At 41.1% G+C, this 16,480-nt stretch overlaps 1 protein-coding gene across 1 annotated transcript; it reads left to right on the top strand.

The window, feature by feature from the left end:
- The first annotated feature begins 8,391 nt into the window (after positions 1-8,391).
- On the top strand, positions 8,392-9,729 carry LOC127218264 (claudin-34). The gene is made up of 2 exons (XM_051179296.1): positions 8,392-8,456; positions 9,026-9,729. The coding sequence occupies exon 2, from the start codon at positions 9,048-9,050 to the stop codon at positions 9,681-9,683; it is 636 nt and encodes a 211-aa protein (XP_051035253.1). The 5' UTR covers positions 8,392-8,456; positions 9,026-9,047; the 3' UTR covers positions 9,684-9,729.
- Positions 9,730-16,480: the final 6,751 nt, after the last annotated feature.

Here is a 16,480-nt window from a genome sequence, read left to right as displayed (position 1 = left end):
GTCTTGGAACTCACTTTGTAGACCAGGCTGGCCTCAAACTCACTGAAATCTACCTGCCTCTGCCTCAAAGGTGCTGGGATTAGAGCCACACATAACCACTGCCCAGCTCTTTTATTAGTATTTTAATTGGTACATTTAATAATGTGACATTTTCACACACATAGATATCACTGCACCTTGCACTTACTTCACACCCTGACCCACACTACTCTCCCTACTTGGTAATATCTTATCCTAAAATGTGTATTCAGCCCAATAGTCTCTTTCTGTAAATTGCACCTTTACAGAAGAAATGCAGATGGCAGCTTGTGAGCAACCACACTCCACTGAGAATGGTGCAGCAAATCCATACTCTGAAATTTACTACAATAGTAGTAAAATGGAATATAAGTGTGAAACCCGTTACCATCTGGACTGGCTGGATTTGTATCTCAACTTGACACAAGCTAGAGTCATCAGAGAGAAACAAGTCTCAGTTGAGGAAATGCCTCCAGGAGTTCCAGCTGTAAGGCATTTTCAATTAATGAACAATGTGGGAGGGCCCAGCCATTGTGGGTGAGGCCACCCCTGGGCTGCTGTCATGGGTTCAATAAGAAAGCAGGCTGAATAAGTCATGGGAAGGAAGCCAGAAGCAGCTCCCCTCCATGGCCTCTGCATCACCTCCTGCCTCCAGGATTCTGCCCTGTTCCAATTCCTGTCCTGACTTCCTTCAGTGGTGAATAGTAATGCTGAAGAGTAAGACAAATACCTTTTATTCCCAACTTGCTCTTTGGTCATGGTATTTTGTTGTAGCAACAGAAACCTTAAGACACCATCTCTGGGGATCAAATGTGATGACTTGTAATCTTAGCCAATGGTTATTGTCTCTGAGTGTTGATATGTGTACTATATTCAACATTTAAAACTATGACTCGAAAATTTCCCTTCTCTTTACTTATTCACACTCAGACACCCCTCCTTGCAAAACAGGCACATTGCTGCTGATTTTACTGTGTGACTTTCAGAGTATAGTGAAGCATTTATAGAATTTCAACCAATGTAAATAATTTAGAACTACAAACATCATTTAAAATACATTAGTGCCAGACACTGCTAGTGGAAGCCCACATTAAATGACAACACCTCTGAGAGATGTTTCTTTAGAGAAGTAAACAGGAGGCATTGTTGTGCTAACGGCCATTCTGTGGTAATAATCTGCTCCCTGAGAGCCATCAACACTCCTTCCATGAGTTTTTCAGGTTACCATCAAGCACGAAGCATGTGCTGAACACTTCTCCTAAATACAACTGGCCCATGACATCCTTTGATGACTTCTGTTGATGACAATGACCTGACACAAAGCAGGTCCTGCTGTGCTTGCTTAGTCCTATCGCCTCATGGGAGGTGGGAAGGGACAGTCTATGGTTGTTTTCCCTGGGTGTGTTTACTGACACTTAAAAATGTTACCCAGGCCAGGTATGGTTGTGCACACCTTTAATCCCAGCACTTAGGAGGCAGAGGCATGCAGATGTCTGAGTTCAAGACCAGATTGTTCTGCATACTAAGTTCCAGGCCTGCCAGGGATGCATAGAGAGACCCTGTCACAAAACAAAACAAAACAAGTTACCTGGGCTGGGAGATGGTGATTTATGCTTTTAACCTCAGCATTAGAAAGGAAGAGGCACACGTAAGTCTATGAGTTCTAGACCAGACTATTCTACACAGTAAATTCCAGGCCTGCCTGGGATGCATAACCAACCCATGTCATAAACAAACAAAACAACAAATAAATCACCTACGTGAGATAAAGTGGCTCAAAGGGTAAAGGCACTTGCCACTGAGTCTGATGACCTAAGTTGCATCTCCAGGCCTCATATATTAGAAGGAGGGAAAGAACACCTACATTTATCCTCTAACCTTCACATACATACTGTGTAACACACTTCCCACCCCTCACACATAAAATCAATTAATTAATGGCCTTACCAAGGGGCTCCAGGACAGAAATGTGTTGATCACAGCCTTGTGCCATGTGTAAAACAAGTTCCAGTTCAATGGATGAGAAACTAAAGGTGGTATTTGGGCATCTCTTCTGGTGTTTCATGCATTTTCCCTGAAGAAATGAGGAGGTGCAATAACAGGCAGGCCACCCACTTTTTGTTCTTTTTGTCAAATGTCACTGTTACCTTAAAAAAAAAAAGTCAACATGGACAGATGGTGGTGGCACATAACTTTGATCCCAGAACTCAGGAGACAGATGAAGGTGGATCTCTGAGGTCAAGGCCAGCCTGCTCTACAAAGTGAGTTCCAGGATAACCAGGGCTACACAGAGAAACCCTGTCTCAAAAAAAAAAAAAAAAAAAAAAAAAAAAGATCAACCAACCTTCAAGATAGCCCCACTGCTTCCGCTTGCCTCTCTCCTGTCATTTGGAGTAAGAAGACCATGACAAAACAAAATAAAATGATATGGTGTATCCACAGTCACAGTGTAGGGAGGGAGTTTCAGGAATGTTCATTGTGTTTGGCTTCATAGTTTTCACATACATTACATATATTATGCACAGGAAACATCAACAGTAAATGGCAGCCAAAGTGTAGGAGAAGGAGCTGTGATCAGGAGAGAGCAGGTGGGGTGGAAGCTGGAAAGATAGCTCAGCAGTTAAGAGCACAGTATTTTCTTCCAGAGAACCTGGGTTCAGTTCCAGCACCCACAGAGAGGACAGCAGTCACCTGTCCCTCTAGTTCTGTTATGTCTCAATCCCAGCAAAAGGCTAAAGTGCCTATTTAACATATCAAAGTCGACCTGATGCCAGATCACTTTCCCAGCATCCTCAGTCCCTACCTGTTACAGGGTGTGCCTGGCATAACCCACTTCCTACCTGAACTCTCCAGCCAGGGTCTGGGCTGCTCTTCCCCTAAGTGTCCTTCCCTATGTACTTCAGACATTTTGGTTACCTGATCTTTTTGTCTACTCCCGTGGTCAGTCTCTCACCCCAAGCTGCCCCTCTTGGTTAGCAGCTCCCCTTCCCACCCCCACCCCCCCATCTCAGTCCAGTCATGTTCACTTTGGACGCTCATGGATTTCTTTACCTCTGGCTATGCTCCTCCACCATACCTAGGAGCAGTAATGTCCTTTCCCTTTTTTTATTCTTTTCATTCAAATTTCATGTTGTGCAATGGCCTCTTCTGACATAGAGCACCCACCCATACCAGGTGTGCCCACCCATACAATACACCCATAAACATAAATAATAAAATAAAATTGAGAGAGGGAGAGAGAGCTACTGTACAGATGAGGTATGGGTCTTAGTTTTAACCAAGTTACAAAAATAATTCCCTAGTCAGAAACCTAGGGTTTCCTATTACTCAATTAGAGCCACAGCATGTCAGAATTGTGCAGCCAATCAGAATTACCTGCAACCTGATACCACTTATTTAGCCCTTATTTACATAGCAATTTTTTTTTTTCTGCGAAATGGTTCCTCAAAGTTGCTCACCCTAACCTTCAGAGGACTCTTCCTGTATGGATAACCGAGCCCCACATATTTTTCTGTCTGTGTGCTAAGACCAGTTCACAGTCTTAGTAGTGAATGGTAGTAGCTGGAATGTAAAATTAACAGATGAGGGTTTTTTTTTTTTTTAAGTAGAAATGAAAATCAGATTAACAAAAAAGAATGACAGGGTCTTTAGTAAGAATGTGAAGTATAGGTATGTTCTAGATTGTATTCAGTTTTTTTTTCTAATAATACAAATCTATTTAATTTGACTTGCAAGTAAAACAGCTTTTGTAGACTTTATATTTTGGACTAATGTTTTGTTCACTTCTGTTCTTGTGTGTGCTACCCTGGTCACTAGGATTCTGAATTTGTCATGAATGTTCTCTTGGCTTGATGGAGTTTGATCTTACACTCTTGCACCCAGAAGAGACACCAGATCTTTATAATACCATCTGGAACAGAAGCAGTTTCTGTTTGTTTACCCTAGATCTATATGTGTAAACTAGGCTGCTCACCTACTCCTAGAGACAGACCTGCCTGGCCCTACCCTCCCCCAATATAATTCTGGAACTAATAGCTTACATCACCTTGTCAGGCAGCTTCTTGGTGTCCCACACCCACAAATACTTAAATTCCTATTAGCCCATTATAAAATATGCCATTCATCTATGGGATTCAGGGTGATGACTGAATTCTATCATGACATAGATTATGGAGTAAGAACTTTTAGCTGCCTGTCTGGAGGTCAATTAATGTCTCATTGGACTAGGCAGAAAACAGTGAGTGGCCAGAACTGTCCAAGGACATTTAGTTTCCTAGTCATATCACGGGTCTGAGAGACCTTTGGACTTTGGCCAGGCTGAGGCGTGATCATGGATCTCACTGGAGAGCAAGTGTGCCTTTCTTTGCTGACTAGGGTGTTTTTTTGTTTTTTGTTTTTTTTTTTTTTTTTGTTTTGTTTTGTTTTTTTTTTTGTTTTGTTTTTTTTTTTTTTTTTTTTTTTTTTGACAAAGGTAATGTGGTTGTGGGATGACTCAGCTGACCAAGGCAATTATGGCAGACACTGCTCAGGTGCACAAATTCTTATTTCCACAAGATGGCACCCCATGCTTGGTGTGTACCTCCTGGATTCCTTAGGATAAGCACATGAAGACCTTTTCCCATACGTGGTTCCTTTGTTGAGTGGGGGCACCACCCCTGTTTATGTGGGGACCATCTTTATACATAGTACAGAGCTATGTCCAGAATAGAGGAATGTGATATTTCAATGCAATGATTATTACGTATTGAGGGGATCTCATTATGAACAACAAAAACTGTCAATTTCACACGTTTCTTTGGTTAGGAGAGAGAATACAATAAATTTGTTTTAGTGGTATGTTTGTGTTTTTATAATGTTACTCGAAAAATAAAAGACACTGATGCCTCAACGTGTCTGGAGACTCCTGAGACTAAATGTCTTCCTATCCTCCTTGACACTGAGACTTCCTATCTTCAGTGTGACTGGAAAATGAATGCCTCCTACTGAATTCTGAAGACTCTGCTTCTATCTATTATACTCCTCTACTGATGGGATTAAAGGCATGTGATCTGTTACTCTTTTAGACTGATTCAATCCCATGTATACCTGGGTGGCCTTGAACTCAGGGAGATCCATCTACCTATTAATCCTATGTCCTAGGATTAAAGGTGTGTACCACCACCTCCTTGCTTCTGGCTGCTGGTATTAAGGGTGTATGCCTGGCTTCTATAGCTTGTGGCTAACTTTGCTTTCTGAATTCTTAGGCAAGCTTTAATAAATCATATTACAATATCACCACATTGTAATATTAGCCTAGTGTCAGGAACTACTTTAGTTTTTGCCCACTTATTTTATTGTGGGGAAAATACACATACCATGTAATTGGTCATTTTAGCTATAGTTGGAATTCAATGCCAGCATGAACTACAGAGTAAGACTGCAAAAAGAGGAGGAATGGGGATAGCGAAGGAAGAGGAACAATTAAAAGAAGGAAAATAGAGGGAAAGAAAGAACCACATAACCATACGACTGATTCTTACATCATTTGAATAAACACTACTATTTTGATTACTATTGATTGATTGTAAGTTTTTAACTTAGTCAGCTGTGAGAGGCACAAGTTGTATTGGTTAACTGTCACCAAACTGTACTGTGTAACAACACTATAATATCAGCAGAGCATAGTCCAAATTGTTGACCTAACTAGAAAATTGTAGGCCCTGCCACTGGTACAAGTTATACTCAGTGTGCCATGTGCCTATTGTTTCATCCCTGTGACTAGACATGTCCCTAGCAGGTAAAATAGAGCACAAGCTCAATCATAAAGATGAGCATCACCATTTGGACATGTCACACTAGGCTCTACAGTGGTTTACTAAAGGAATTTTTTCAATGTGTTTAAGGGGTGTTTCCATTTAATTACAGTTATAATCTCACTGGCTGTTTCACACACCTGTATCTTTGTGCACATCTCTGATTAAATTTTTTGTTTTGATTTTATTTATTTATTTTTTTTGAGACAGGATTTCTCTGTGTTAACAGCCCTGGCTGTTCTTGAATTTGCTTTGTAAATTAGGTTGCCTGAAACTCACAGAGAACCACCTGCCTCTGCCTCCCAAGTGCCAGTTGGTAGAGCATGTGATTCTTAATCTGAGGGTCATGAGTTCTAGCACCATATTGGGCACCAGATGTAGCACAAATAATAAAACCCAGAGACAAATATTGGGGTTATAGCTGAAGATCAGAAATCAAAGCTGCCAGCCATTTGAGAGTTCTCATCTCTACCAATGCTCAGACTGAAGGGGTTATCCTGTCCTCAGATTGTATCTCTAGACTGCACTGCTCTCCACCAAACCTCAGACTCATTTCTGCCTAGACTGAATCTCTATCTTGTCTCCTCCTACTTATATTCCTCTCTCCACCCAGCCATATCACTCCTGTGTCCATCTCCTTGGATTAAAGGCGTGTGATCCCAACTGCTGGGATAACTGTTGCGTGAGCTGTTTCTCTTTTAGACAGATTCAATCTTGTATAGCCCAGGGTGGCCTTGAACTCACAGAGATCTGTCTGCCTCTGTCTCCCAAGTGCTGCAATTAAAGGTGTGTACCACCACTGCCTGGCCTCTATGGCTAACTAGCATAGCTAACTTTGCACTCTGATCTTCAGGCAAGCTTCCCTTGTTGTATCATGAACAAAATATTACCACAAATGCTGGGATTAAAGGCATATACCGCCATTCCTGACCATCTCTGATAAATTAACCAGGACTATTTTTAGTGTGTTGATGTCTCTACTACCATTGGCATCTGTACAAGGCAATGACTCTTCTAAAATGTCACTATCTGCAATGCCAGGGTTAGAAACTAGGCCTCGATGGGTCTTGACCCAAAAAAAAAAAAAAAAAAAAAAAAAAAAAGCAGGGAGGCACACTGGTAGACACACCCCATCCCACAAAGGCTATGTTAAAAAGTACATGCCAGAAGAAACTGAAAACCTTGGATAGTTAGCCTCCAAAGGTCACTGTACTCAAACAATAATGGCTGACACTTGAAAGATGAGGTCATTAAGAGAATGCGATGACACAATAAAGGTCTCAGAAGTCTGAAGCTCCAGTAATATGCCAATAGCTCACAGGTGAGTGTGAAGCCAGCCACAAGCCTGGAAGGATACGTGAGGGGAGCTGTGTTCTTGCTGGCACAGCTGGCACAGCTGGCTGCACCTTCTGACACATTGCTGATCACCAGTTCACTTGAAGACAACACTACAGGTTAGAAGAAGCTCTATCCATCTTTGTTGTATACTGAGTAACATAATAGGGTTAAATATTCATAACAAAACTCACTACTCACTATTTTAGTTGTAGAGTTCTGTGGTCCACAGTGTTGTGGAAAGGACACCACTGTCCATCTCTCCCAACTAAAATGCTGTCCTCATTGAATGTTATCTCCCCCTTCTCATTGCCGGACTCCTAGCCACACCAATGCCCCAGGGACCCCCTTAGTGAAATCACAGAGCACTTAGCCTTCTGTGATAGTATTATTATTTGGATATGATCTTCCCAGGCAAAAAGCTTATGTGACCCTACGTCCCTAGCCAGTAGAACTTTTGCGGAAGGTTCTGGATACTTGAGAATTGGGTAAGGGGTACAGATCACTGATAGATCATTTGCCTAGCAAGCACAGAACACTAAGTTCTATTAATATTTCAGTCACAAATTTGAAAGGGATGAAGTCACATGGAAGGATTCGAGAGGGAAGAAGAGGTACAAATTATATAAATATAGTACTCATGTATGAAAGTCTCAAAGTATTTTTAAAATGTTAAGTAAAAAACAACAGGGCTAGAAAGATGGCTCAGTGATTAAGAGCTGCTCTTCCAGAGGATCCAGGTTCAATTCCCATCACCCACATGGCAGTTTACAACTGTTTGCAACTCCAGTTCTAGGTGATCCAATATCCTCACACAGACATACATACATACAGGCAAAACATCAAATCACATAAAATAAATAAGTATTAAAAAAAGAAAGCAACAACCAACAAAACCAATAATCAAAAACCTCACACAGGCCAACCATGCTGGGATGCCTACAGTGCTAGTACTCAGGAGTCTGAGGCATGCAAACTGCCTTGAGTGTGAAACCAACCAGGGCCACATGGTAAGTTTGAAAGAATGCTAGTCAGACCCCCCCCAAGAAAAGCACCAAGCAAACAACCACAAAAAAGTGATTGATTTTGAACTTAAAAATGTGTATGTGGTTGTGGGGGGGGAGGGTCACCAGTAATTCCAGCACTCAGATACATCTTATTTTGTATCTCCCCAACAGGTTTCATGACAGACAAAATAAAATAAAATAAATAAATAATCATGATCATACTATTCTCTCTCCATTTTAGATTATTACTTTGGTTCCCAAAGGTCCTCTATTTGACACGTGATAAGTGAAGAAGTTTGCTCAGGTAATGTACAGCAGAGAACTCTATGTATTTTCCAGAATCACATAACCATATATTATGTTTAAAATTACTTATTATTCATCTGTTTATTGATTTATTGGTAGGTATATTGGTTTTGTAGAGACAGGAGCTTATTACATAGCCCTTCTGGCCACAAACTTCACCACTATTACAAATAGTGCTATGATGAGCAACATTATGGGTAAATCTCGGTGAGTTCAAGACCAGCTTGGTGTACAAAGTGAGTTCTGGGATAGCCAGAGCTGTTTCACAGAGAAACCATGCCTTGAAAACCAAAACAACAACAACAATCAAAAACAAAACAAACAAACAAAAAAAGAAACAAAAAAAATTAAACCACAAAGTGGAACTCTTAGAAAGTGTGTCTACTGTCAAGCTGTCAGTAAATAATGGCCCTTCACCGAGTTTGCTCAGACCATACTCATAATAGCACATCCTTACTTTCTCAAACATAATTGATTCTTCCCTCCAGGTAGTTCCCCCAGGGAACACTTCCCTAGGCCTAAGGAAGACCTAAGCCCACCCTTATGCTATACTGTATTTCTTTGCAGTTGTTACGTGTTCGCTTTCACCATGTTGTTACTCAGCAGAAGTGCCAACTGTCAAGCCGGAGGATTTGCTTTGGCATCTATAGCATGGATCCTTTGCAGCATTTCCACAGGCCTGCCGCAGTGGCGAGTGTGGTACTTGAATGAAAGCATGTTCTCTGAGCCTTCCACAGCCTTTATAGGAATGTGGAGAGTTTGCGTTTACCACCAAACCATCAAGGTCGGCAATGCCAGAGAGTGTCATGAATACACCTACCATGACAATTTTGTTCCTTTGAATATTCGTATCGTTCAACATTTGTTATTGGGCTCCAACATTCTCGGGTTAGTTGGGACAATTGCCACCATTTTTGCACTTCGAAATGTGTACACAGGGAAAGTACCGAATAATGCCACCTACAATCCATTCGTCATCTCAGTCGTCCTCAATATTGTTGCCAGTACATTCGTCCTCCTTGCTGTCTTATGCAATTACTTCTCTGTCATTCACAAAGCAGGAATTACCTTCCCACCATCTTTCCATATGCCTTTACATCCACCTCATCAGAGAATTGGAATTGCTAATGTAGTGGCAAGTCTGGCTGCTCTCATGTTTTTAGGCAGTGGCATTATTTTCCTCTCGTATACTTCTGTGGAAAACCAAGTATATCCTGACGTTTGAATATATATTTACAGCTTACATCACCTTCCAATTCCCAGGGATTATAGCATGGATTTTTTTTTTTTGTTTTTGTTTGTTTGACTTTTGTTTTTACATACCAGTTTCCCCTCCTCCCTCTCCTTCCAGTCCCTCCTTCCACCTCTCTTCCCCCTCCCTTTTCTCCTCCCAGCCATTCCCACCAAAACTTTCCACTCTGTCTTCCCCCATTCTATCCACCCCTCTTTCTCTGTCTTTAGAAAAGGGCAGGCCTCCCATGGATACCAACCAGCCATGATACATCAAGTTATAGCAAGTATTTTTTAAGACACTTATATAACTTTTTCAAGGACTGAAAACCATATCTAAATAGCCCATGACAGAAAATGGACAAGTTGTCCTTCTATTTTCTGTCTTGTTTCATTATTTCATTGGTTGGATTATGGGATTTTGCTAAATAAAATATTGTTCACTCGCTGATTTTGTGAAGTCTGAGTTTTGACTATTGGAAAAGGTAAATAATAAGCAAACACACTACACATGGAAATGAATGTTGGAGTTCATTGATCTCTTATATCACTTTCTGAATCCAAGGGAAAAACAAAAGCAGCCCTATGTCCCGTCATGATAATACTATCTTTGTAATATTTTCCAAGTCTTGTGTATATGTTACAAGACTCAGAAAATCTGGTTTTACAGCTTTCCTCCTTCCTTTGGCCCATTTAAGCATTTTTTCCTTTTTTCCAAAGTGTTTAAATTCTGTGTATCACATCCTGTCATCCCCACATATTATTCTCTAAAAATGGGCATTCCTTGCCTAACCATATCATGCCTTCAAAGGCTTAAATAACTTTTATTATCAAGCCCCAAACTTCAATCCTGGATTGGTTGGTGACACATTCCTGGCAATGTGTATTTTATCCATACACTCAAGACATTTTTGTTCTCCAATGCTTTTATTATACACAGAGGCAGACCAAGCTCAGTCAGTAGTGGCTTCTTTCCTCACAGTAACCATGCTGCTTCTCAGGTCTTTATACTGGTGGGGATGTTTCCTTGCCTGATTTTCTGTGGAGACTTAGACTAGCTCCACAGTGCATCATTCACATAGTATTATGTCACATAGCTTTGGGAGCATGCTCTCCACAGAATTCATTTGGTGATACACCTCTAGTTGCTTACATTCTTGGCAACCTGTGGGTTTTGTTACAAGGATGATGGATAGAAGGCAGGTCCAAGTCCTGCCTGCAGCAGTAGAAGATTCAATATTCATTTTAAAAGTGTAAAGGTCCTCCTCTTCAAGAACATTGTCTCTATCACACCATTCCTTTCCTTAATTGCCCCCTTTGTTTGTTTGGAGACAGGATCTTACTATGCCACACAGAGTTGCCTTACACTTGTGAATTATAAGATGGATTAAATATGAAACAAAATTGTGTTTATTAACAGAAAGATGCTCCATGAAAGAGAAAAATTGAGTGCACCCAATATATACAATGAGTATATAGCAGTGTTCTCAACCTGTGGACTGTGACATCCTTGACAAACCTCTTTACAAAAAAACTATTTAAACTGCAATTCAAACAGTAGCACAATTACAGTCATGAAGTAACAATGGAGTAATTTTGTGGTTGGGAAGTCACCACACCATCCACACCATTAGGAAGGTTGAGAACCACTGGTATATAGGGATTTGGGTGGCTCCCAATTTACAGTTTACATCTCAAACGGTTGTTAAAATACTTCCCCATTTTCTAACATTGCCCAAAGAATGTAATTTGCAGCAAGGCCAAAAGATAGAAGGCTTTTTTTCCCACTATACAATGTTGTAAGGTGGAATTATGAGAGGGCATCATTAAGGTTACTAGAAGAGGGGATTGTTTTGAACCATTTTAGTTCTAAGTAAGCACAACCAAATTACTTTCCTGCATACTTTATTAAAGTATCTCCGAGGACAAGCCATCTGACCCTAAGTGAGCACAATGTCACTACAATTTCATATCATCCTATCTTGCCTCCATTTGAGATGTTACCTTTTACATACATACAGTAATATCTAGATAATATGACTTTCTTAGGGTATTTGTGCATTATAGACACAAAAACACAGCTCTCAATTTAAAAGGAGTAAGAGATCATTTATTCTGGAACCAAATATGAATGACCATAATCTGGAAACATGGACTCAAATACCATGATCCCAAAGTTTTTATCATTATACAACAAAAGAAAGTACTAGATCATGGCATTTTTAACTTTTTCAAGACATTAAAACAAATGACTGAGAGCATCAAGTAGCTGATTTAAAGCAAAGTTAAAAAAAACCAACACACTTTACTATCAGCCTTTTATAATATCTTTGCCTTTGATTTGGTAGAAGCTAGTGGTCTTTTTTGTACATTACAAAGAATAAGAGTGGTCAAACAGAGGTGAGTGGTGATAGCTACAAAGGGAGCTGTGCATTTCCCAAAATGACCTGATTGCAGACATCTAACATCCCAACTCTCCACGATCATGGAAATAAGTTGTAACAAGTCAATCAATATTGAAGAGTCTTAAACAGTTACTTTTCTGTCTATAATCTCCATTTTACCACATTAGTGCCTCAAAACTGCAGTTCTTAAATATTTTATACCTAGGTTAGTTGGCATTCTCCAGAGACAAGACTATGGTGGTTTGAATAAAAAATATCCCCTATAGGTTCATGTATTTGAACAAAGAGTCAAAAGATGTAGTTTTGTTTGGGGAGGTTATGAAACATCTAGGAAGCAGAGCCTTGATGTACGTCATTGTGGTGCAGGCCTTCAGGGTTTACAGCCTTGTCCTATGTTGCCTCCCTATTTCCTGGGTGTGAAAGAAAATGTGATCAGCCAGCTTCCTGTTCTTCCTGCTTGCTGCCATGCCTTTTCCTACAATTGTGGACACTCCCTTTGGAATCATGAGCCAAAATAAACTCTTCTGTAAGTTGCTGGTAGTCATGGCATTTTAACACAGCAACAGAGAAGTCACTAATGAAGAATATGGTACCAAAAGTTAGTTGTTTCTGTGAAGAACACAACTATGTTGTTTTTGGAGAAAAGTGAAAGACATTAGAACTTTGAATTTGAGAACCAGTTAAATGTTGTAAGCAGAGCTTAACAAGCCATTCTAGTAGGATCCTGAAAGACAGTAGTACTGAGACTACTGGGATAATGGAGGCCCAGCTTATGAAGTTTCAAATGGGAGCAAGGGCTCTTATAGCAGCTGGGTTAGAAGCTATTTATGTGATAATTGGGTAAATGGTATGGCCAGATTCTCCCAGTATCTGAAGATCTTGCTTTGGGTTATATTAAAAGGTAGTGAACTTATTTGGCAAAAGAAATTTCACCTAACATGTAGTCCATGGTATGGTTATTTCTGATTATTCTTAAATCTACAACACAAAAGCAACAAATGGGGCAAAAATGTGCACTTTGGAGAAGAAAAGAACACTAGAATGTTTAATGTTATGGCAAAGTCATGTGCCAAAGAAATTGTGATTTTTCAGATTAGATAATTTAAGGAGCTCTAGGATAACTGCCCAAGAGAGCACTGTGGCCTATTTTATAATCCAAGGAGCTCTGGGACTGCTCACATATTCACAAGGGCTCTACCACTTTCACTGTCTGCTGAAAGGGCTAACTTCCACATAAACACACAACAGTCTCTATGACCTTCCTTTGCACTGCTGTGTTGTGGGACTGCTCACATCTATACAAGGGGAGTTAGTACTTTTCTCATCTGTCCAACAGGTGTTAGGGACTTCCATATATACAGAAGGGCTTTAGCACCTTACCCATATGCTTAAGGGACTTTTGGAATTCCCACATATATGCAAAGGAATCCATGGCTTTTTTCATATACCCAAATGCCTCTGGAACCGTCCCTATCTGTTCAACAGGCCAACTGGGATCATCCAGCCTGCATAAATGGGTTTCAGACCAATCACTTCTCATGAAGGGGGACTAAGACACTCATTCTTCACCCAGATGGGAGTTTTTTTTTTTTTTTTTTTTTGTTTCTACCAAAAAGAGCATGAAACATGCTCCCTATGACAAAGTAGCTTCAGAACCTCCCACATTAGACCAAGAGGACTTCAAATCTACCTCTTTTGCTGAAATCTTTCCTTACAAAAAAGAGCTGAAGACCCTATCACTACTCCCCAAGGAAGGCATACTTTTCACATTTGCCCAAGGGACCCTGAACCCTTCCAAATCTAAGAAGCTCTGAAACGTACATCTGCCCAAGGGGGCTCTAAAACCTTCTCTATCTGCCCAAGGGGCTCTTATCCACGTCTTCCCAAGGGGCTCTGATCCACATTTGTTCAAGGGGCTCTGAAACCTTCCACATTTTCTCAAGTGGCTCCAAACTCATCCATATCTACACAACAGGGCTTTACATTTATCACTTCTCATGGATATGTCCTCACACATTTCTCTCCCCAAGTGGGCCCTAGGTATTCTAATATCCAATGAAGATTTAAACTTTATCCCTTTGTACAAGAGGGCTTCAGAACATTACCATCAGACCAAGAGGACTTCAAACCTTCCCCTTTGCTTCTGTCAAATTGGAGGAGAGAGTGTCAGGTCTTCTTCTAAAATAGGCCTAAGATCTACCACTACTCAAGGGTGCCTTACACCTGCCATATCTGTCCAAAGAGGTCTCACTCACCTTTCTTCTACCAAAGAGGGTGTGAAACATTCTCTTTCTGTCCAAGGAGCTTCAAACACTCCATCTTAGCAAAAGTGGGTCTTGGGGATTCCCATTCTGCCCAAGGGAGTAGCCAGCAATCACTTACTAACAACTAGGCCTCAGAGTATTGTACTCTGGCCTAGAGAGCCAAAGACCAACCTCCTTTGCCCATGAAGACTTCAGATCTACCAAGGGAAACACAAACATACATCTTCCATCCAACAAGGCATACTGATCACAGGCCAAACTAATATCTTACCTTTTATTCAAGGAAGGTAAAAAAAGGAAGCTGAGATCTGCACCCTCTTACCTAGGGAGCAGCAATCCCTCCCATAACACAAACAAGGGATCTCAGACTTGCCCCTTCTACCTAAGGAGGCCACAAATATTTCTACATTTTCCAATGCAGCCTTCAAAGGACTCTGCTGGAAAATGAGACATGGAAGCCTATCTTCTGTCCCCAAGGTGCCTTCAGACATTTTTCTTTCCAATCACCAGAGCCCTGGGCTTTCCTACTCTTATGAAGGTGGCATCAGATATAAGCCCTTTAATAAAAGGGGGCTCAGATTTTTCCCACTCTGGACAAGGAGACCTTAGACTTGCCCCTTCTAAAAAACTGGGCCTCAGATATGCTCTTTGTGACCAAGGGGAGAGGGGATTAAGGAATTTCCCTTCTGATCAAGGGTGAATCAGACTTTCAACTTCTGTCCAAGGGGGCCTCAGACCATTTTCTTCTACATAAGGAGGCCTCAGGTCTTCCCACTCTGTCCAGTGGGGATCTACATGAGTTCTATTCAAGAGGGGGTGTCTGTGACCTAGTGTCTCTAAAGGAGCTTCAAATCTTCTTCTACCTCAAAGTCCTCAGACTTTTCCATTGTCATGAAAGGGGGTCTCAGACATGCTCCATCTGACCAAGGACACCTTTAGATCTTCCACTTCTGGTCAATTATGAATCATAACTATTTCCACCCAAGGGGGCCTCAGACCTTCCTCGATGGATCAAAGAGGCCTCAGACCTATATTTTTAGAACTGTAGGGATTCAGATCTTTGACTTCTGCCAAGATGGCACTAGACATGCCACCAATGCCAAGATGGCATTAGACATGCCACCAAGGATCAAGAAGCCAAGAGATCTAACCAGTCTGAACAAGGGAGACTATGACCCACTCCTACTCTTAATAGGGTCTCAGACCTGAAACAACTAACCAAAGGAGCCTCATATACTCCACCTGTATGCAAGAAGGCCTCAAATATGTTACCTCCAACCAGGTGGGCCTCAGGATAGTCTACTCTCCTCAAGCAAGCCTCAAGCATTATCTTTCTGAATGAGAAGACCTCAAACTTCTTTCCAAGGGGACTTTATAGTTTCTTTAACTACAGGGGCCTTAGAACCCCCAGTAGTATGCAAGAGAACTTGAGACTTAGCTCCTCTTACTAATGGACTCTGAAACAGTGTCAGAAGTACTATTATGAAGAGAGTAGTCTTCAGATCTACTCTCCTAAGGGGACCTTAGACCTTTCCCATCTGCCAAAAGGGACCTTAAATCTACTCCCTCTAACCAAGTAAAACTAACACCTTCATCTTTTGCTTAAGGAAACCTATGAACTCTCTCCTATAACCAAGGAACCTTCAGATATTCCCTTTCTGCACAAGGGGAGTGGGAAGGAAGGGCTAAGACATGCCCTTCTGATGATGTAGGCTACTGACCTGGCCCTGTGACCAAAGGGATCTCAGATTGTCAATCTCTTCTCAAGGTGCTGCAGACATTCCCCACATGACCAAAGAGGCTTAAGAGCCTGTCTATGAGAACATCATATCTATCCTTTCAACTAAGAGGTTCTTCAACTTTCCACTCCTGAACTCTGTAGCCAGGCAAATAAACCTGTGCCCAAAGGAGCTCAGAGAACTCTGGATTGAGATCCTGTAGCAGAAGAGTATAAAGTTTACCATGGAACCTATGCCATCTACATTCAAATTGGTCATGAGAAGTAGAGAGGTCACATCCTTCACGACGATACTCGTAAGTTTAAGGGGAACACGAAACAAAGGAATGCCATTGAGCTTGTTACAAGAATGCTCTAATTGCAATGGAGTCCTACAATGGAGTTC

This window comes from Phodopus roborovskii, unplaced genomic scaffold (genome assembly GCF_943737965.1).
Source record: "Phodopus roborovskii unplaced genomic scaffold, PHOROB, whole genome shotgun sequence".
NCBI classification, from domain to species: domain Eukaryota; kingdom Metazoa; phylum Chordata; class Mammalia; order Rodentia; family Cricetidae; genus Phodopus; species Phodopus roborovskii.
The sequence above is the reverse complement of the archived record's forward strand: the minus strand, read 5'-3'. Positions and strand labels throughout refer to the sequence as shown.

Bases quoted from the DNA above. Each gene is read 5' to 3' on its own strand.
- LOC127218264 (XM_051179296.1), top strand. From the start codon at position 9,048: ATGTTGTTACTCAGCAGAAGTGCCAACTGTCAAGCCGGAGGATTTGCT.